Source organism: Falco rusticolus, chromosome 5 (assembly GCF_015220075.1).
Source record: "Falco rusticolus isolate bFalRus1 chromosome 5, bFalRus1.pri, whole genome shotgun sequence".
NCBI classification, from domain to species: domain Eukaryota; kingdom Metazoa; phylum Chordata; class Aves; order Falconiformes; family Falconidae; genus Falco; species Falco rusticolus.
This window is the reverse complement of record NC_051191.1, coordinates 84,499,779-84,521,713: the sequence shown is the minus strand read 5'-3', so window position 1 is coordinate 84,521,713 and position 21,935 is coordinate 84,499,779. Positions and strand designations below refer to the sequence as shown.

The 21,935-nt window shown below is 39.8% G+C and overlaps 1 protein-coding gene across 2 annotated transcripts in view; it reads right to left on the bottom strand.

Moving 5' to 3' along the window:
- CRACR2A (calcium release activated channel regulator 2A) overlaps positions 1–21,935 on the bottom strand; it is a 60,729-nt gene that overhangs the window by 8,890 nt on the left and 29,904 nt on the right. Inside the window, exons 7-14 of one of the 2 annotated variants that reach the window (XM_037390095.1) lie at positions 19,607–19,702; positions 14,273–14,460; positions 12,225–12,296; positions 10,791–10,836; positions 9,875–9,966; positions 8,173–8,497; positions 3,579–3,783; positions 1,144–1,225 (exon numbers count right to left, since the gene is read on the bottom strand). In XM_037390095.1, the coding sequence (XP_037245992.1) occupies positions 1,144–1,225; positions 3,579–3,783; positions 8,173–8,497; positions 9,875–9,966; positions 10,791–10,836; positions 12,225–12,296; positions 14,273–14,460; positions 19,607–19,702 (1,106 nt within the window). The remainder of the gene's footprint in view (positions 1–1,143; positions 1,226–3,578; positions 3,784–8,172; positions 8,498–9,874; positions 9,967–10,790; positions 10,837–12,224; positions 12,297–14,272; positions 14,461–19,606; positions 19,703–21,935) is intronic. The other variant, XM_037390096.1, reaches the window with a different exon arrangement.

Below are 21,935 nucleotides of genomic sequence, written 5' to 3'. Positions count from 1 at the left end.
CTTTTAAGCTTGGAGCAGAAATTTTCCCTCAGAAAGTGCTCTGCCTAGGTAGCTAGATTTCTGTTTGGGGCTGTTTACCCAAGCTTCTTGTAGAAAATGTTGATCATCATTATAATCCTTGCTTTTAGTAATAGAAAACTACACCACAGGTGAGGAGATAGGGAAGGAAGTTACCACTGAAAACTTAGAAAAAAACTCATGAGTTCAACTGCAATGGAATTGTTTTGGTGAAAAAAGCCCTTTTTAAAATATTAAGGCATTTTCTATTCTAGGTACATTTTAACATCAGCCTTCCTCCTAAAGAAATTGTGTGATACTAAACTTTTAAGAGCTTAATAAGAATCTCTTTTGCAGATTGGCAGTTTTTCAATGGAAACTTAGCACCAAATCAGCACATTATAGCTGCCAGGGAAGGATCTAAACTGTGAATTCACTGGCTCTATAAGGAATACTCCTATATTTGTTCCTCTCCCAAGAAGCAGGATTAGGTCCCATGCCTACTAAACAGATGATTCAAAGCAAAATCTTACACTGTGTGCTGGTTTTGGCTGGGATAGAGTTAAATTCAATCATACCAGCTTGTATGGGGCTATGTTTTGGATCTGTGATGAAAACAGTGATAGTAACACACCGTTTCAGTTACTGCTCAACAGTGTTTACACAGTGTCAAGGCCATTTCTGCTTCTCAGACTGCCCCACCAGTCAAATGGGAGGGGAACACACCTGGGACAGCTGACCCCAACTGACCAAATGGATATTCCACCCCGTACGACACTGTGCTCAGCAATAAAAGTGAGGCAGGGAAGGAGGATGTTGGCTGAGGCTGCTGGCTGAGGCTGCAGCTGCTCAGGGGATGGCTGGGCATTGATGGGTTAGTATTAAGTGGTGGTACATAACTGCGCTTTTTTGCATGACTTTTTTTTCTTGGGCTTGTTTCTTTTTTTTTTTTTTTTTTTTTTTTTTTTTTTTTTTTTTACTGGTGGTGGTTTTGGGTTTTTGTTTTAATTATTAAACTGTCTTTATTTCAACCAATACGTTTTCTCACTTTCAGCCTTCTGATTTTCCAGTGGGATGGGGGAGTAAGCGAGCAGTTGTGTGGCGCTCAGCTAACTACCAGGGTTAAACCACAACAATGTTTCTCACCGTTCCTGGCCAGCAGTGTCCCACAGTTGCAGGGCTACCTGGGTATTATCTACTCTGACGGTTTTCACACTGTAATCCACACCTACAACAGAAACACAAGGTAGGTTGGCTCTTTATACGCTCAGTTTGATTTTTGAAAACCTGATCCAGCAAACAGCAACAATTCCAGAAAGGTAACAAGATAGGTACTACATTATGTCTATCAGAGAATGGTAAGAGCTTTTATTTGCCAGAAGTTCTTCAGCGATAAAATACTGAACATTAACAGAGTAGTTCGTTTTTTAAAAGCTGTAAGATAAGTAACTTTCCAAATGAGGGTACACGAGCCAAGGGTCTATTTGACAGCCCACAGCAGTCTAAGCCATTTAGCTTGGAGTTCATGCCGTATAACCCATTGTCTAGGCTGAGCTAGCCACATAGGCACCTTCTACAGTCAGTGGAAAAACACAAGGCAGCACACTAAGGGGACAGTGGGACCTAGGACAAATGCTGAAGATAGATGGACTGAATACACGGAGAACCTCCTCCCCTCTTCAGAATATGAAAGACAAGCTGAATCAGAATTAGTCACCTAATTATTATGTAGCTAAATGGAAGTGAGAAAAAAAATAATTTATCTAAACTTTTAAATTAATCCTCTCCCAATTCCCCTAACCTGCGATGATGTAAGTATCTTCTGGCTATTTGTAACAATAATTAGAGTCTTAAATATTAATCATTCACTGCCTCTTCCTAATTACAACCTGCACTTTCTTATATCATGCTATACTGTAGAATCACAGAATAATTAGGTTGGAAGGGATCTCAGTATCATCAACGATATCTTTGGGGCCATTTTCCACATCAATGGGATTTTTACCTCTGGCATTAATGAAGCAGCATCCAAGCCCACACTCCTTCAATGGGCAATTAAGAAATCTGGGTGGGGAATATATCTATTGCTTATATATCAAGGGAAGAAATTTGAGCTACTCTACAGAAATTCAATGAGAATAATCTTCTCCAGGTTGTTCACTTGACTTTTCAACTGTCTGTATCTTGCCAGCCATAGTCTACACCTGTGAAAATCATTGATGTGAACACTAAATCAAAGCTATGACAAATACTTTCTTGCCATTGTGTTTGCAAGAACACCGGAAGACCAGCCAAAAGATAAAGAGGCGAGACACATTCCTGTTCTTTTCCTCTGGAAGCTCCAGGCAACTGCACACGCTGTGTAAGACCCCAGAGTCAAGAGAAGCCTATCAGACATTGACAGGACAACAATGATAGGTTGTAGCACCAGACTCTTAAAAGTAGACAATTGCATAGGTGTCTAAGTTCCCATTACAGTTAATGAAAATCTAGTCAATGAAGAACTAAGGTTCTAGGAAATTATTAAGCTCACCCTGAAGTAGGCATCAAGGGTCAGATTAATTGGTCCATAGGCTCCTCTGACTGGACTGATTTGGAGAAGATCGTGGGGTAGAATTCAACTGTTTGCTCACAGACACCTAGTGCTATCTGAGATACTATTTGGTACTCAAGTGCCTGTTTCACCCTGGCAGGACACCCAGGAGACTTGCTCTCTCCCAGAGCAGAGCTGAAGACCACCTTACAGTGCCAGCCTTAATTTAAATCCCTGTGCTAAGATCTTAGATCTTTCTGACTGATATGAGCTTAGACTCTCAACATACCAGTAGAAATTTAAACTCAGGTGTCTTTACCCTCCAAGTCAAGGTACCTACAGCTTACATGAATGTCAGAAATGTAAGACAAGTCCATTAATTTAAATACCTTTTATTGTGAACAAGTTTTATTTCATATATGCTGCAGAATAAGTAAGGCCTAAATACACGCTAAGTATAATGAAGTTGGTCATTTACAGTAACTCAGAGGCACTGCAATAACCTATATTTTAAGTTTTGTACCTTGATTATGTGTCTGACTTCTGAAAGCTTGGTTTACAGTATCAGGCAATGTAAGTACAATGTAGGCTTTGAAATGTTTGGCTTTCAAAACACTAGTTCAACGTTTTTCTTTGGTGCTTAGTATAATGCTAAATCTTCAAATGTAAGTCAGATGCTCTACTTTCTCTTTAAAACAAAACCAGATTACTTAGAGGGATAGAGATGGGATACAGAGGTGGGAAGGTTAGTACAGCACAGTCCAGAGGATAATATATCAGTTTCAGAAAATGAGATCTATGAGGAAATTCTAGCTTCACTGAAATCAACAGGATTTTTCTGATTTATTTCAGTGCTGCCAGGATTTCAGTACAGAACCTATCCTGAAACCCCTCCATCAATTATCTGCTTCCCAGTTTAGGAGAACTCACTTTGCATGTCTACTTATGCAACATCTGTTTTATAACACAGGGCCTGATCTCAGTAGAAGCTGCTAAGTAATTTTGGAACAATAATAATAATAATCATCATCATGTTTCTTAAACTTACCTACAGTAGCAGCTGTGCCTGGGAAAAAACGATCTTCACAAAATCGCCTTAAGAATGAAGTCTTTCCAACACTCGAATTGCCCACAAAAACAATCTTGAATAAGCGGTCTGGGACAGAGTTTATTCCCTCTTCCTTCAAGTAAGAGCAAACATTAGTATCCAACTGTCCTATTGTCTCTCCAATTTGCCTTTTCTTGAAGGCTAACTGAGACAAGAGAAAGAAGAAATTTTATCCTGCCGTGTTTCTCCATTACTCATAAAGCAACATTCTGTTTCTTAAAATAACTCGGTATTTCAGATATTGTCATGCATCTTTCCACATCATTTGAAGTGATTTAGACTGAGAACTGGAAGTATACTGAATATGAACCATGATGTGACACTGCATTGAAAAATACATGGAATTGCCAAAACAAAACAGTTTATGTTCATAAACAGTTTATGTTCATCCCTGCAAATCAAAACTCATGAAACTCCCACCATTAGTTTGTTGGTGGAGATTGTGAGGAGGGACAGGAAAGGAGGGCAGGGGAGGGAAGACAAGACCCATTTGAGGTACAGAATTTCCCAGACTGCTGACTTCAAGAAGCTGAACTCACTGCCCAACAGTCCTTTGAATGAGACACTGAAGTCTGGCCTTGCAAATGTTTTCTACAACTATACTGAAATCTTACAGAAAGAAGCAGAAACAATACAGAGCTGTACTTGATGGGGAACAAGAATAAATACAAACTTAAGCTGCTGTCTTCCTTAGTATGAAAAAAAGAAAATAAATTATTCACTGCTGTAAATTTTGGGGACAAAAAAATACATGCATTTCTCATGAGCTGGGCTAATAACCCATTACAATTATACAGAAATGTCTTATCTCATTGTTCACTTATCCTTTTCTATTAAAATCCCAAACTCCACTGCAACTATAGGTTGCTAGTAATACACATACACCTATATAAAGCACATTATCAGTTCTGATGAAAAACATTCCCATTTTATTAGTCTCTATGCTCTGGGAAATCAAACAGGTTAGCGTACAATCATAAGCTTGGTACCATTTTCACAATGCTTCTGAGAACAATAACTACATATATATGGACTAACATGACCTGAAATACCTTGTCCCTGGCGGTCATACACACCCCTCTGTAGCACTAAGACTCAAAGACACCTGAGGCCTTCAGCTCAACTCCCAACATAATAGGCAGTTATTTTTCCTTGAGATGTATCAAGTCAACTTCTGAAAATAACCTTAATCAAACTTCATTCATTTGAACACTATACTAAGGGATGAGCTACTTCTGTCTGGTTCAACAAAGCGCTGATGGAAAAATGGAATAGCAGTGGGATGTAAATTTACTTTAGTTTACAACGCAGTCTGAAAAAGTCTTCCCTAGATGTGTCTTTCAAGTGGCCTTCATATAAACAGTAGCCAGGTTAAGTAATACACCTAGCTTTTGTGCAATTTAACACACATGTGGAAGATGGCAGATATAGTCATAGTGGTTCATATTCCATACTGAAAGAACCGAGGGGAGAGGAACTGCATCTCAGGCAAAGGTTTTGGATGGAAAACTCTTGCTTTAATTTCCATTATGGTTCTTTCAGTGGTTTTCCCAATCACATTTCTGCTCATGCTAACTGCAGCTTCACCTTCATAGCCACTCAGATAACAGTCAGGTAGAATATTTAAGTCCCAGATAAAAAACCAGTTGCTGGCCTCACATACTGCTGCAAATTCTCAGACACTTTCAGAAGTCACCCTGCCATAGGATGGACACGGACCTTTTCATTTCTAAAAGGAGAAAAAAAATGTACGTTGGTTCTACTTGCCTACACGATGCATTAGCAGCTAAATGACTGTGCATCCATGGTGATCAGAAAGGCTTAATGGCAGCAGCTAGGAGCCCGAGTTCAGTATAGTAAGCAATGAGACCATGGAATGCAGGAATACAAAGCCATGTAGACTACATGAACGCAAATGGCAAAGAATTGAAAAATACAAGTTGTCTCAGATCCTTCATCTTCCTAGCGCAAAACAAAGACAAGACTTCATATCTGAGCTACATATGTAACAACTCCATGGAATCATTGCACGAGTATTTCTAGATCCTACACTCCTTTATGCTGCAGATCCTTTGAGCAGCAAAGCATGAAGGGAGAGAAGGAGTGGCTGGAGAAGACAGTCTAGTTGATATATGGCCCTGAAACTCACACCTCCTAACTCATGATGCAGCAAGCACAGAGTTCTTTTACTGAAATTTTCTGCAGCTCCAGTTGAGGATTACACGCAGTTTCCCTGAAAAACACTTCCTAATTGAATACCACCCCTCCCAGCCCTGGCATGCTGTCAGGACAGGGAATCTGCGTGCAAGCACTGTATGGAACAAGATCATTTCTGATGTCTAAATCTCATAGTCAAACTGTGGTGACCCCCAGAGCCATCATGTAGGAAGCACAAAGCCACATGAGAAATTCAGACTCCAGCTGGTGCACGGAAGGAGATGAGGCACTACTCACACGAATGGCAGTGGTCAGACACTTAGATAGCCTAGAGGCTGCCCTAAGCAATGGAATGCCATCAATTGGACGGCTGTTGGCAGGCCTAGTCAGCAGGCCAAGAGGACCCACAGAGGCCCATGCACATCTTCCACTGCCACATAGACAACAGAGTTTATCGGAAAGGAGCATTCTGCTGTTTTTTGTAAACTAAACTTTAAAAAACAAGCGAAAACCCAACCCAAACTGAGGGCTGGGCTAAGGCACTGAAATTTCATAGGAGAAAAAAATTAAATTGAATTCCCAGTTCTAAGTGACCTTGGAACTTAACTTCTTATTTACCCTCACAATGTTTCTTTAGAAACTGAAAAAAAATAAAATGTTTTCAACTAGACAGGAGATTTTTTATGATTTCTTCTCTCCCCTCCCTGCTTGTTCTCAACTGTTTTGAGGGGAGAAAAAAAAAATTGTAAGAAACAAGACCTGAGGGAATGCCCAGTTCCTACTCAACTGAGAGGATACGCTTGCAAGGGGCATGGCTGCCAAAACAGAGCAGGCAGGATAGGTTTTTCCTAGATGGACCTCATGGATGACCTGGCTTTTGCTGTCCTGAAGTCCAATGACACCACACTTCAAAAATGTGATACAAAATAAGTCATATAGCAAGCAAAAAGGATGCAATATATTAAATAATTTGAAAGGATGAAGCTCTGTTCTGTGCCCTAGACTTTTTAATAAAATGTACCACTTAGAAGTTATTATGTAACCATGGCATAATTCTATCATAATTTTAAAGATATGCTTGCTTCTTCTAAAAGAACTATATAATTATGACTGAACATACCTATTTTTCCTATACTTTAATCTTTTCAGTATGTGCTTCAAGAATCTAAAAATGAGTAACACTTAACAATGATGCTAAAATTAGAAAACAAGCACAGCTAGCTCTGAAGCAACAGCAGTGCAAGAAAAACTTTACAGTCCAAGAAATGTACCTTCCAGCATATTGTTTTGAGGATTCTTACTGCATGGTGAATTCATTGTTAATGTGCACATACAAGCTAGAGCTGAAAATAAATACATCTGCATTTCAATTTGCTAATTAAAAGTCTTCTCAAATAATAATTAAAAAGTAAAGATATTTGCTCCCATTATTTCCCAGATAGTGTAAACAGCTACCAAAGCTGACTCAAAAGTATCAGAACATGAGCAATGTCATTTTTTGGCAAAAAAAGCCTCCAACTTTAAAAAAACAAAACAAAACAAAACGTTGCTTCTTTTTTTAGACAACCACTATCTTTCAGTGGATCTTTTTGCGCCATCTGTTAGAATGCTTAACGTCACTTTTCCTAAAGTCTTTCAGATCTAAGTCTACGTACATACTCCATTCAGGGTGAATTTCTCTTCTTGCACCTTCAACATCTATCTGCAGTGTATTTCTGTCTCCCTCTTCATGCAATGGCTGAATTTGTCATGCTTTAACTTAATACCAGAAAACTAAATCATTTTAAATTCTAAGAATAATGCATCACCTTTCAACACTATTTCATGTTTTCCAAGGTCCTTTAGAATAGAATAGTTTCAGTTGGGAGGGACCTACAAGGATCATCTAGTCCAACTGCCCGACCACTTCAGGGCTCATCAAAAGCTAAAGCATATTATTAAGGGCATTGTCCAAATGCCCCTGAAACACCGACAGGCATGGGGCATCGACCACCTCTCTGAAGCCTGGTCCAGTGTGTGACCACCCTCGCAGTAAATAATTGTTTCCTAATATCAAGTCTGACCCTCTCCAACACAGCTTTGAACCATTCCCACGTGTCCTATCACTGGATCCCAGGGAGAAGAGATCATCACCTCCCTCTCTACTTCCCCTCCCCTAGGAGCTGTAGAGAGCAAGGAGGTCACGCCTCAGCCTCCTTTCCCCCAAACTAGACCAATCCAAAGTCCTCAGCTGCTCCTCACAGGACATGACCTCCAGCCCTTTCACCAGTTTTGTTGCCCTCCTCTGGATGCAGTCAAGGACCTGCACATCCTTCTTAAATTGTGTGGCCCAGAACCTCACACAATACTCAAGGTGAGGTCCCCTTATCCCCCTTACATTTGACAGCGTTTCCTTCCCTACAGGCTGCTCTCTAGAACATGACAGTGAGTGTTCCATTGAATGTTCTGCATTTTTCTTATCCATTTCCATCTCAGAAGTATTCTCATCTTCTCCAGTCCATCTGTTCAGCTGGTTATCAACCAGCCTGTCAAGAAGCTGGGGCAGATGATCTTCCTCAATTGATATTATTCTTTGGAGATGCAATGCTTTAGACATTTCTCCAGTGGCTCCAGCATCAGGCTCCACAGAGAGAATTCTATTCAGTCCAGCAGAATTCCTTCTCTTTGAGTTATTGAAAACATCATCATCTTCAAATGAATGGCTAGACAGAGAAAAAAGTAAGTGCATCACAAATATATATTGGACCTACATTCCTATTGATTTATTCTAGTGTAATTGAATTTAATCTCCCATGTTTTTTACTACTCACAGAAGACATAGTAGATTCAGTCTAATGTCTACTGGAAAGTCAGCTCGTCATACAATCTGTGTATATATAGCGTGCTCGATAATTATAAGTATCATGGGGAAAGCTAGTAACTTTTGGGGAAAATCTGAACCAGAATGCAAAACGTAAGATTATCCTCATTTATAACCTTGTGGAACAGGTGAAGTAAATTGCTCTCCTCCCCTTCCTCCCCTATTCTGGAAGAACAAAATACCCCCACCTCTTTCTATGTATAACTTAATTCTCTCTTTAGCAGGTAGGAGAGAGATGGGTTTGTTTAATATGGATGATAAAAAGGCTAAGCGGGGATTCAACAGAAGGGGGGGAGTAGATAAAATAGATCCATAGTCTTCTCAGGTGGGCACAACGACTACATATGAAAATTGCACTAAAAGAAATGCTGACATGATACAGGGAACTAACCTTCTTCATAAGACTGCTGCAGCAAGGGAAGAGGTGCCTGAAGAGGCTATAGGACCTCCATCCAGATATTCAAAATCCTCAACTGAACAAGGCCCTCAGCAACCTTATCTAGTTCTGGAGTTACCCCTGTTGGAGATTGGACTAGAGACCAATGTCCTTCCCACCTAAATTTTCCTGTGATTTTTGTGCCATAATTGCTTTTGACAGTTATGCTCCACTTCTCAGTACTGAACTTACTTAACTTTGTCTCTGAAATCTTTCCCTCCTTGCAGTTCATGGCCCTATGCCTGCAAGGACGTTGTCTCAGCTGCTATTTCAAAGTGAAATACTAGTCTTTCCAGCTCCTCTTGTCTCAAGGGAAAAATGCTAATGTTTCACCAAGATCACCATCTTGTTCCTGTTGATTTCAAGTGTACAGCTGCACAGTTGAGAATTAAATCCTCCATGTTTTTACTGTTTCTACAGCCCATACTTAACAACAGGTCTGCTGTCCTCTACAATGAGAGGGGAGCAGGTATACTCTTTCAGAGCATTACCGAGGTCATTGTACCACATCAACACAGGGTAATGGGTAAACCTCTGTGCCTCCCAACATACACTCATCCACAACGGGGAAGTCTCTGGCTTTTGCAGACGGTACACTTGTTTTACATGAAAAATTGTCCCTTTATTTCCAAATCTCTTACAGAGTACAGTAATCTTTTAGTGACACACTTCAGAAATACATGCTTTGTAAAGTCCAAAGGTATCAGAAAGAAAACATTCCACATAATCTTTTTATAAGCCTCATTGTACTCAAACAGGGAACACATGAAAAAAAGTTCTTACCTGTTAGGCAGCACCTTGCCCTCTATGTATTTCCCAATGACAGAGCCTGATCTTTGCTTCCAGCTGGCTTTCGGAACACTTGTTCTGCATTTCTGCATAAATACATAGTACTTCTTACTAATTTACACTTGTTGTTCACTATGGTTAACTGCCTTCATGCCTAATGCTTAAATAATACAATGAATATGAAAGAAAAAAACTGCAGAAGAAGTCCTAGAGGCATAAATGCTTCAAAATCCTGATTTATAAACAATCAGAACATGGAAACACCAGGTCCTGCAAGAATTCAGCTGCTTTGTAAACTAAGTAGATCACAATAGAACAACATAATGTTATGAAAAGAAGTCAATAGATATATTTTTCACATTAGCAGCTTCTTGTAGGACAAAGAACACAAACCAATGTATGCAAGTGCTTTAGTCTCCTTAAGCCAGGGTACTTGTGGAACTCCTTAGGTGCCCATTCTCTGCTGCTGGATAAAAAAAATCACGTGATCTGCTCTTACCCAGTACCGCTAAGTATTCCAGCACTGATTCGGGTACTCAGATATTGTACTACTGCATAAACGTTTCAGGATATTAGCTACTCCTGTCTGAATAGATCGACATGATTTAGTTGCTCAAATTTTAGGTTATTTGATCCTCTTATGATTGCATCTTTAGCTTCTTATAAAAATAAATTCATCTCCCTCAAGATAGCTCCAACTTTATAATTATAAAAATGTAGCTCTTAAAACCATTCAGCAAATTTAAAAATCTTATTCTCAAGTGAGAAAAAAGACAATATAAATTAAGAATTGGGCAAGATTTAAGTAGCACAAGAGTCTGTCCTCTGCACAGCCTTCTGACCCCCTTGTTTTGAGGCTGTTCTGATAGGTGTTTGCTCAACACTGGGTTTGAGAAGAATGGTTGTTTACCTGTAAAAATATGTCACGTTCATCTTTCAGATGTTTGTTCCTCTCCCTGCAAAGACAACACAAATAGAAGAAACACTGAGGCCAAGTACTTGGAACTCAGAACTAACAAACTGGACAGCTGCCATGCAAAAGGCAAGACAAACACACTTTAATTTGGCTTATCTCCACCCTTGATCATGCTTATTTATATTCTCACCACAGCCAGTTCCCTGTCTGGGCCACTGAATCTCCAGTAGGGCTATGCTAACTGAAGCCAGCTGGCGTACAGCCCTCATTCTGTACTTTATCAAAACAAATGCCCTAACACACAGATATCCGTTCTGGTCAATATGCCTTCACTCACTCTAAATTAGAACGCTTAAAACTTTTCACAGTAAAGATGATGTCATAATGTGGAGAGGCTGTGAGGAACACCACGTCTATTCATCTGGTGACAGCTGTAAAGGCCAGTTCTGTCCCTCACCACAGTTGCGGCTGCCACGGAAAAGCCTCCCTACAAAAACATCCATATTCCATTTATTATGCAAAAAAGATGAAAATGTCAGGAAATGGAGATCCCAGGCAATCGGCCAGCTCTGATCAGATCTGACAACACACCTGCTTAGTACATCATTCATTGTCTCCTTCTATCGCTGGCCTGGCCGCAAAAGAGACTGAGCAGCCATTACAGCCACGGCGAACAGAAACAGCCTCTGCTGTCAGATGTTTCTGTCTATGGCCCCATTACCAGCAGCAGGCAAGAGCACACCACATGGAGTGGCCTACGGGAAACACACTGCAGAGTAAGACCCTTTCCTCAAGCATGGTAACTTTTTAGGTAGCTTTACAATGAGGCCTCACGAAGGAAATGCAGTGAATGAAGGCCTATAGGCAAGTACAATCTATAGCCCGCACAAACTTACCACTGAGCAAACAAGGGGTTACAACTGTCTGAACACAAGTCCAAAATCTGAAGCCTACCAATATAGAAATGTTACAGAGAAAATCAGCTAACTACGTTTTGATATAATTTTACAAATAAACATTTTGGGGAAAGAATCTTTATTCTGGCTGTACTCCCATCACTGCAGAAAGAACAGAGCCTTTTAGTAAGAGCCTTCAAGTCTCCTCTGGCCGGGCTTCTACCACAGAACCAGCTTGGATCAGTTCACCATTGTTCTGTTCTTGACTTTTGGAACGGAGATTGTCCTACAATACTGAATTGCCAAAACAAGACAAAACTTTCATGTGGACTGCCTTCTACTGTATGCAAGAACAGGCTGTGGCCAGCACGGGGCAGCCCCAGCTGCTCCTCTCTGGCACAGAGGCCACCCCTGCAGCCCCCCTGCCAGCACCTGGCCACCTACACCCAGCACACAGCCCAACATGATTTCATCCTTTAATGTACCTCTTCAGAATAATGCAAGAAGTTCTTGAATATAAGGTCTGTGTTACCTTAAAAAATCCAGCTGCTTCAGAAGTCCTGATTTCTCTCTCTGTAAGGTTTCTGTCACCCGGTACACTTCCCTGTATGAAAAGAAATAAAATAGTTCTAACTAGGGTAACCACATTGCTAAAATGCTTCCCCCTAGGAGTATCCACATTTGAGACTTCAGCTTCTCCAAACCTGTAGACTTTATTCTGCACGAACGGTTACTCATTTTCAAAAAATTCATTCAGTTTAAGGCCCACAGTACCACAGCAGTTTGAGTTAGCAGAGGAAGGAGTAGAGGTTCTTAAAAAAAAATATTGCTTTATAATTTCTTCATCCAGAGAGCTTAATATATACTGATACTGCCACTTGCATCATTCAGAGAAGACATACTGCTGAAAATCTTCTCACTCATGGCCACTAAAGACATTTTATCCAAAATTAGTTTATCTTGCTGCTGGAACCATGTCAGGCTCATGCATCCACAATCCCTACAATTTCTTGTTAGTTCCTGACTTTAAACAGTTATGCAGCCTTAAACATTGGACACAGTGTCTCAGATTTTTACACTAATTTACACCATTTACTCTGACTCTGTGTCTGGCCTTAGATGTTTTTTTGCCTTTCAGTGAAGCCTCAAGTTCTTCCTGTGCAGTCTGAACATCACACCTGCTTCAACAGCTCAGGTCTTACCAGACTGATACAGATGTTTAAAGCAACACTGCAGGTGCAGTTGAGTAGGGCTGAGCTCTAATTCCATAAAACACTATTGAATCCAAAGTGCTCTGTAAATGCAGTAGTATTATTCAGCAGTCTGACCACTGGGCAGATTTCCTCTGTAGCTTTAAAACCAGATCACTCCACAGTCTTTGCTCCGGATCTGAAAAGAGAGGCCTCAAAGAGGAAACAAACTACCTTGAGGAGGAATATTTCTGTCTACTTCCAAAACACACATTAAACATGCAAACCTAACAATAGCGTTCTAAACGCAGCGGCTGTTCTTCAACAATCATTTATCAACAACAGTCATTATTTATACCCTCAAGAAAAATTAAATTAGTAGTAACTAAGTAGAGTTTGGCCAAAACTTAACAGGAAAAGAACATGACATTGATCTAATATTCTGCTCTATCCTGAAATATGCCAAATAGCCACAGCTCTGTTTTACATACTTCATCGCTGAAATGTATAGAGTCTGGCAAGATATGCACCACGGTCTGGTATCCATGTGTTCTCCATTGGCAACAAGAAGGTTTTGCAGATCCCTGAGCCTTTTCTTAAAACTATCTTCCTTTAAATGGACTTCAGTGAACATTTCTGCCAATTACAGCTTCAGAGTAATGTAACTTTTGCCGTGTGTAAAAAGCTGAAGCAAGACAGGTAGATTGATCTGTTATTTAATGGGCCATTTCTATCCCTCAAAATACAATTTTTAAATAGTTCTTCTTGAAAAATACTTTTTAATTCGGAGGCAGAATCTGAAGTCCAAAACATTTGAACTGGAAACCCCAAAATGATGGTTCTGGATTGCCATTAGGCCTTGGGCGAATTGGAATTTAGCTCCAAAATCTACATTTTATCTTGCTGGCCAGGGACCTTGGTCAGCAATTATGTACCAGACTTGCTTTTGATGAAGAAAAGAAGCACATCCTAGCTGTCTCATAGCCAGAGTATATTCTGAGAAACAAGTTTCAGACAGACTTGGTTTTGAGGAGGATGAAGCATCATGTGCCACAACTGCAATTTCTGTAAGGAATCCCACTGGTATTTCCAAACTAAGACAATTTTTAACCAGTTAAATGGATTTTTAATTCCAAACACCCTCAACAAATGGGGGTACGAGAACCCTGACATTTTGAAAAAGTAGCAAAAAGATTCTGTAGAAGTCAGATATGCTACAGAAAACATGCTGAATTACTTGGGGGAAAATGACTAGAACTGCACTTGGCTTGGCTTTGCTGGTGGTTTCTGCTTAAGACACAATCTTAAATCACAGCACTGAATACCCTGAGAAGGAAGCTCACTGGCATGCTAAGCAAATGCACTAGAACCACTGCAGCTGGAGACTTACATTTCTTTCTCCTCATGTAGTCTTGATGCCTCCTCCTGAAGCACCTGTAACTGTTGTTGAGCCAGGCTTAATTCATGAGACGTTTTCTCCAGGTCTCTCAGCAGCTCCTGGTTAGTCAGCTTCAGCTTGGTGTTCTCTACTTTGGTTTCTTCTTTGCCACTGACAAGTTCTGTACATTGCTGCTCTAACTGCGATGGAAGAAAAGAGAACAGAAAATATAACTACCTGTGGTATCTCAGTTTTCAGGCTTTCAATTCAAGTCTTAGAAGTTAGTTGAATAGGGAAGCTATTTCTGTCAATGCTAACATGATTAAAACACGTATGGTGCTCTTCCACTGCTCTGTGTACAGACGTAATTATGTTACACAAAACCAAAGCCATTCCACTCCATGACTGAATTTCACCCAGTTCAAAAATGCACCAGGACAAACCACAAGAGATGTTTACAGAGCAGATTAGCAGTACTTAGTTGATATTCACAACTGCTATTTTAGACTGTTTCCCACAATGACAAGGCCTACACAGAGTGATTCAGAGTTCTGCCTAAAAACTGTTAAGATTTAAATCTGGTAGCTGATAAACCTTCCCATCCACAGTAATATCAACAAGCAATAACCTTTCTGCCACCTCAGCTAAATCTGCCAAGAAGTGTGAATTAGAGCTTTTTTAACTCACTTTCATATTCACTCTCCAAAGTATATACAAGGGAAAGTTACACCTTCCCTGTTAAACAGATAATAGCAAATGACAGTGGTTTCTGGTATGTAAAGAAGTTCCACCTGCTTGTCCCTGGCTAACTGAACAAATTAAGATGATATAGCAAAAGCAGACTAAAATTAGTCCACTTCATATTAGGGAAGGCACTGCTGACCTAAAGATATAAAAGGGGGGGGAGGGGGGGGGGGTATTTTTAATTTTTTTTCAGTATGGTTTTTAAGGGATGCAAAATGTACTAGTGATACAAGTGCAATCTTCCAGATTTGAGACACAACAAAGGATTTTGTTAGAACTCTCGGTTTGCACATCCCAACAAGCAGAGCTTGTCCAAACCAAAACCTGCCCTTACCCTGCTTCACAACACTGTTGCTGTTCTAGTCCTGGTTTTGAATGCAGCCTTAAAGCCCAGGTTGAAAACAAAAGCAGAAAATAACTTTCTAGCTAGGATTGTGAAAGGTCAGGAGCAAGAGTAGAGTGGGAACACTTATCTCAGCAGCGGCACCAGCTTAATGTATTTGCTGAACTCTAGCCTCAGCAGGCCGACAGTTCATATGGAACACTGACTAAGCTGGGCATCAAATCACTGCTGAGCAATGTTGGTTTACACTGATAGATCAGATCCCGAGTATTGCTTCCATCCCTTGACCGAATGAATTTGTCTGTTCCAAGTAAAAGACCAGATGCTTCAGATACTAGAAGACAAGACTTTCTCACTCAGATGAGTGGGTTTGGGAGGAGCAAGAAGTGATCACACAAAGATGAACTTTCAAAAAGCTTAAAAGCAACAACTTGCAAGTAGAAATTTCACTTACCGAATACTATGGCCATCTGAAAACTTTACACAGAGACTGGCCTGGAAATGTAACTGCATGAGTAGCCATCATCAGCTCCCAGAATCATAGATACTGATGTTAGAAATACTTGTTATAAATCCTGGTGCTTGCTCTTGTGAGAAAAACACCCGTGTTGAAAGTATGCTTAATAGAGATACTCAGTAATATCATCTAAACCCCAAGACACAACAAGAGGAGAAAGGGTTATTTCACAGCAATGCAGAGCTCCTCCTTTCACTGTACCTATATAATTCTTTAAGTGATGCCAAATACTACTTTTAAAGCATTCATTTAGTCAGTTCCCAATACAGTGGAATAACGCACAGGCAGATGCTCAGCTGGCACAGAATGGCACAGACTCTGTAGGCTCTAGCTGCCTGTCAGACCTGCAAATCTGCTCCCATGGTCATCAAATAGGTGAAAATTGATTAGGAATGGCTCATGGTCCAGTCACGTTTAAGAAAATCTAGGTAAGCAGAGAGAATTAACCAATTACCACAGGTCATGCAGAGACAGAGTAGCTGATGGCGTATGTTCTCTTCTGGGACAAGAATAGGAGGAAAAACTCACAAGTTTAAAATCAAGAACTGGAATTGTCCAGTTGCTGATGACACAGCTGTTACTATCCCTCAAAGACAGATACATTAAGCAGTCTTCATGCATTTCCTTGCTCTTAGCTCAGCATCCTTTCTGTATTTTTTCTCCTATTTATTTCAGGTGCGCATGAAAGATGAAACATTTATAGTGTTACAAGGCTGCAGACTATTTTGTTCTTTATGCCTTTCTGAACAATCCTATCAGTTGATGTGCATTTTCTGAGTGCTACTGATCCATGTTTTCATGGATCTCCCGTTCAGAATCCAAAGATTATGCTCTTCGGTGGCTGTCATCAGCACAGAACCCATCATTTTATGTGAGAAGCCCAGTAATTCTCTTGCATTTTAGCTGGTCCGCACCTACTTCCTTCACCTCATACAAGATTCTGTGGCCTAGATATTAAGGCCTGGACAACCTCTGTCTCAGCACCTCCTGAGATATGCCATCACCCATCCCTTGAGGAACTATACTGAGACTACTTGTGCTTTATCTAAGCCATGAAGAGCAAGCTAACACTTCAAGATCATGGTAGCCCACAAAAAGGCCTATCCAAAGGAATTTTGGCCTACAGAAGGCCAGTCAACGTGGTATCAGATCGGTATTTCAGTCATGCTAGGCAGAAGACTCTCATAAGGGAGACTCCCTCTGGCTAAATCAGCCGAAGCAACACTGAACTCCTCTTCTCTGAAGTTCCTTTAACATTTTTTTTATAATAATTTCCAACACAGGAATAATAGAAACAGAGGGGGAAATAGGGAGAGAGGGGAGGGAGAGGCCAGAGGAAAGCAAAAAGAGACTTATTAATGAAGTTTGGAAAAAAGCATTTGTATTACTCCCAAGAGGTTCTCTCAAATAATCAAGCATGGAAGCTGTAATTAAACTAAGCTGACATCACCGTCTGCAAGAACACATGTAATTATCAACGTATATTTCCATGCAAGAGGAGGCGGCAAAAGTTTCAGTGAACTCTTGTTAAGGCAAACATTAGAGGTGGAAGCTAACCTAGCACACATTGATATTGAGGTGAATGAAGAGTAATACCTGAAAATGAGTGGGGTTATAGTATTATAAAAACAGATATGAGGAAAGATGAGAGTCACTCTCAGAGATAGTCATTAGGAAATAGAAAAATATACATACAAAACACTGTCTCTAACTACAATGAGTTAAGCATTCAAATAAACAGGCTAGGCTGCTATACCAGAAAAAAAAACCAACAACACTGCATATAAGATTGACAGTGGGTACCAATCAGTTGGTTGAATGACAAAAGTTTCAAATATCATCAATTATCTGAATAAAATCATCACAGTCATCATGTTATCAGAAGTAGTGAATTCCATTTGTCCAATACAGTTTCCTTTCCATAAAAATAAAATGGGATAGTTCAATTTTTACGGTAGGAAGAAAAGAAAATCCTGTCCTTTAAAAGCACCCTTTTTGAGTCTCATGCAAATTTGTAAGGGACAGAGGAAATTATAAATAACAGAAGTTACAAATAAAATAGAAAACACAGTAAAACTATTAATAATAACACAATGAATAGAAAAGTAAAACATAAAATTAGATTTAAAAATTATACTAATAAAAATAGCACAGACATTGTTTTATGTTTTCCAAGATAGGCAATAGTAGACAATAGGCAATGGAAACAATAATCGTAAGATAAAACTTCCTGATACTGCTGCCTGTATTACTTGATCACACCAGGCTTAAAATTGAGTCTAAGCCTTTGAATAGCTTCTAGTTTTTATACCAAATTTATTTTGGAGAACTACTGGAAAAATAGAGTTTTACAGAACTACTGGGTGATAACTAAATTTTAAACTTAGATTTAAAGCAAAAAAAACCAAAAAAAAGGGAAAATATTAAAATATAATAATTATGAAATTAGAGTAAGTGATTTCTTATATTTTTGCAGTTAGGTTCAGACTAAAAATGCCTGATTTGTGTGCCCCCATATATATCTTCAATATCTTTTATTATTATTTATTATTAAGATATATTTCACTATAGTGCTGCAATGTGGTAGACAGCCTGCATAAACCCACATCTGTTCTGATTCACAGTGGTACTGACCAAAGGTAATTAACATCAGGCAGTTGATTTCAATTCTGTAATGGCCTTTTAGTTCAGTTCTATATCCTCATCAGCTAAACCTGCATCATTATAGTCAGGTAGAGGTTTGCCTCCCCTCTTACTCCAGTACAATACTACAATTCCCATCAGCTTCAGCAGCACCCCAATTCACTCCTCTGAGGACGATCTAAAAACTACACACAACTAGGAAACTGCCCACAAACTTCCTTTTCCTCTTCCCTCCCTTCTTACTTCTCTCCTACTTCTCAGGACTGACCCTTGCAAGCCACTGCCAGGATAAACAATTTTACATGTATTTTATAGTCATATTCTACAGAGGGAGTTGGTTCACAGCACTCCATTTCAGCCCTTCTAATTCCAGCACTACCCCTTTGCCTATCACTAGCCTTTCATGCACTGACCTTTTTTTACAGCAAGTTCACACATGCAGAAATACTCTGCTTCTCCAAGCAGGCCATGCATTTTAAGTAAAACACATCAGGCTTTAACATGGGAACTTGACAAGCTGTTACCATGCAAGAGAACCACGCACTGCTATAAAACTGTTATCACAGAGATGTATGAGGACCAGGCTGATCAGGAGGGAGCATTTCCAGTTCTAGTGCTGAACAACAGTGAAAAACAAGTGAATGAGTAGCTGATACAAGCTTTGAGCAAAGGTGTACGCTGTAAGACCTAAATAATTGTTCTCTGCTCTTGGGCAGTCCAGGCATTAAGGCAGTCCCTAGCACATTGAAGAAAATGGAATTCTGCTACGTTTTCATAAAGTTAACCTAATACCTGGGGAAAATACTTGGAACTTTTTTTATATATTTTATCATATAAAAGGAAAACTCCTTTAGAAACATACGGTAACGTATTTCCTATGCACATGCATAGTCTAGCAGTGTCTAGCAGTCCAGCACAACCCCACTTCTAAATGCATGCAGGTATCCACACTCATGACAAAAGCAACAAGAGGGTCACAGTTTGGCAGAACCACATCACACCAAGTTGCATTTTTCAGACCTAGAAGAGTACCTGAAGAAAATTTCATGAAAAAATAAAAATTATGTAATTTTTAACTCTGAATGGTATTGATTAATACCTTTTTCTGTTTTTGAACCAATTGTTCCAGTTCTTGTTCTTTTGACAGGAGCTTGCACTCCAGCTCTTGACTGTAGGACTGAAATCTCTCTGTGTCCTGCAAAATTCAAAGAGGAAATGCATTAACAGAACAGCACAATTGCATCAGCAGGAGGAAACATAAGGAATCAGGCATGAAAATAATTGGCAAGCTTTTCACAGTGAATATAACAAGCTACTGACAGAACTCAATTTTGCGATGGTATCACTCATGAATCCAGACTCTGAGCTTCTGTACATTGGTGTAGTCCAGCAACTTCAATGACTGCAGTTGCTCCAGGATGTGCTGACTGCACATGAATAGGCATCAAATCCACAAAATAGAGGCAGAAGTTTTCGATCTTAGGCACAAGCTTTAGGAGCGTAGCCAACCTAAATCAATGAAGCTAGAATGCATCCTCCCATTTCCAGCTTCATCCTCTTATACACTAGCATTCATGCTCATCTGTTACAGCAGTGAGCTGTTTCAGAGAGCTAAACAAGCAGGGAAAAAAAAAACACCAGAAAAAAATGAATAGCTGTCACATTTGGTTTCCTGAACCAGCCAACTGATGACAATGCACTGATTGAAACAACCCAGACAAATTTAAGCTATTATGGAGTCACACCATAACTCGCATACAATACACCAGGATTGACACAGGAGATACGGGGTATTGACACACAGCATAGCAAGTCAGGTCGAAGTAAAAGAAACAACACCCGCCCCCTTTAAAATCCATCACTACCAACAATTTGTCACAGGTGTTCCACCACTATAAGCAAGTGGTCTGGGCTTCAGGCTCCACCTATCCCTTAGCAATTATAACAGCCTCTCCACTATCTAAGTATCCTGCAAGCACTGGGAACTCTCAGTCCTATTTGGAACTAATCCTTCAGACACTCCTCAGCTGACACGAGTTGTCAAGACCTCCCCTGAACAAAACTGGGTTCCAGAAGTTCACGTCAGCTGAGAATCTGTCCTGTTCCTCTACAACAGGCTTTTATTCTCTAAGGTCCCCAGGAAAATGCCTCTAAACAAAAATAAAAATTCCCTCAAGACAACAGTGGAGCCTACATGTTTTCCTCTTTAGCAGTACATGTAATGGGGTAATCAAATGCACGTTAACTGGCTTCTTACGTGGAAGACTATATATCCAAGTAAAAAAGACAGACTAACTGCCCCTTTTGTATAACCTTCAGTCAGCAGGGTATTAAGTATTGTAAATTGCTACAATTTGTACTTATTTGCATCTTACCAATTTTTTAAAATGTATTCTTCAAGAGCTGCTCTTCATTCAAGCCATAATAATTACCCTTTTATATGGCATCAATGCGTCTCTCCAGGCTATAAAGTCTTTGTGAGACTTTGCATTAGAGAAACAATTTAACAGTCAGATCTCCCCAAATCCCAAATCAGTCATGCCAAGAAACAATACTTCTTGAGTGTCTGACAACCATTAGTGTGAATGCTGACTAAACTGTAAATAGCTTCAGTGGGAAGCTTCAATGAAAAAGCTTAAAAGAAATGGCTTTACTGCAAATATACAGCTAATTAGGAGATCCAACAATCATTGCTTATGGAAAAGTCTCTGTTGTTTCAGGATTTTCAATGCAACTTCAGTTGTGGGCTATTAAGAGCATACAAACCATCTCTTTCACAACAACTGCTGTCAGGCAAAGTTACAAATACTTTTTATCCTTGAGCTGATGTATGAACTTTTTATAAAGGGCTTATCTCATCCACCACTAAAAACTGCTCTCAGCTTGGAATGGAAAAACTTGAAATTTATGAGTCAGGTTCACTACCCTGTGAGGCGAGTGAAAAGACTGATTCCTTAGCTGATAAAGGCTCTTTTTGCTTTAACACACTTTATGTCAGGAAACAAAAAGTACCTTATATATTTGGCTCACAAAAGGATTTTTTAGATATCCTGATTGAGATGGAGACAGTAACTGATGGATATCCACTAGTTTTGGCCACATTTTGTGTACTGTGTGTTGTTTGGAACCATACACTGGTTTCACTTACATAACTGCTTTCAAGACAACAAAAAGGCATGAGCCAATAGCTCATGACTGGTTGTCCCAGGCCACCCAGAGGAGCTATGGAACCTCCACCATTTGCAAACACAAAACTCAACTGTACAAGTCCCTGGAGCAACCTGATCTAGTTTAAAAGTTAGGAGCAACATAGGTGCCTTCCAACCCAAATGATTCTAAGATGACACCTTCCTAGACCATACTGGGAATTCTTGTTATCTTCCTTGGTTTAGGAGAGAAAAAGAGGACAGAAAAATCCAAAGAACAGA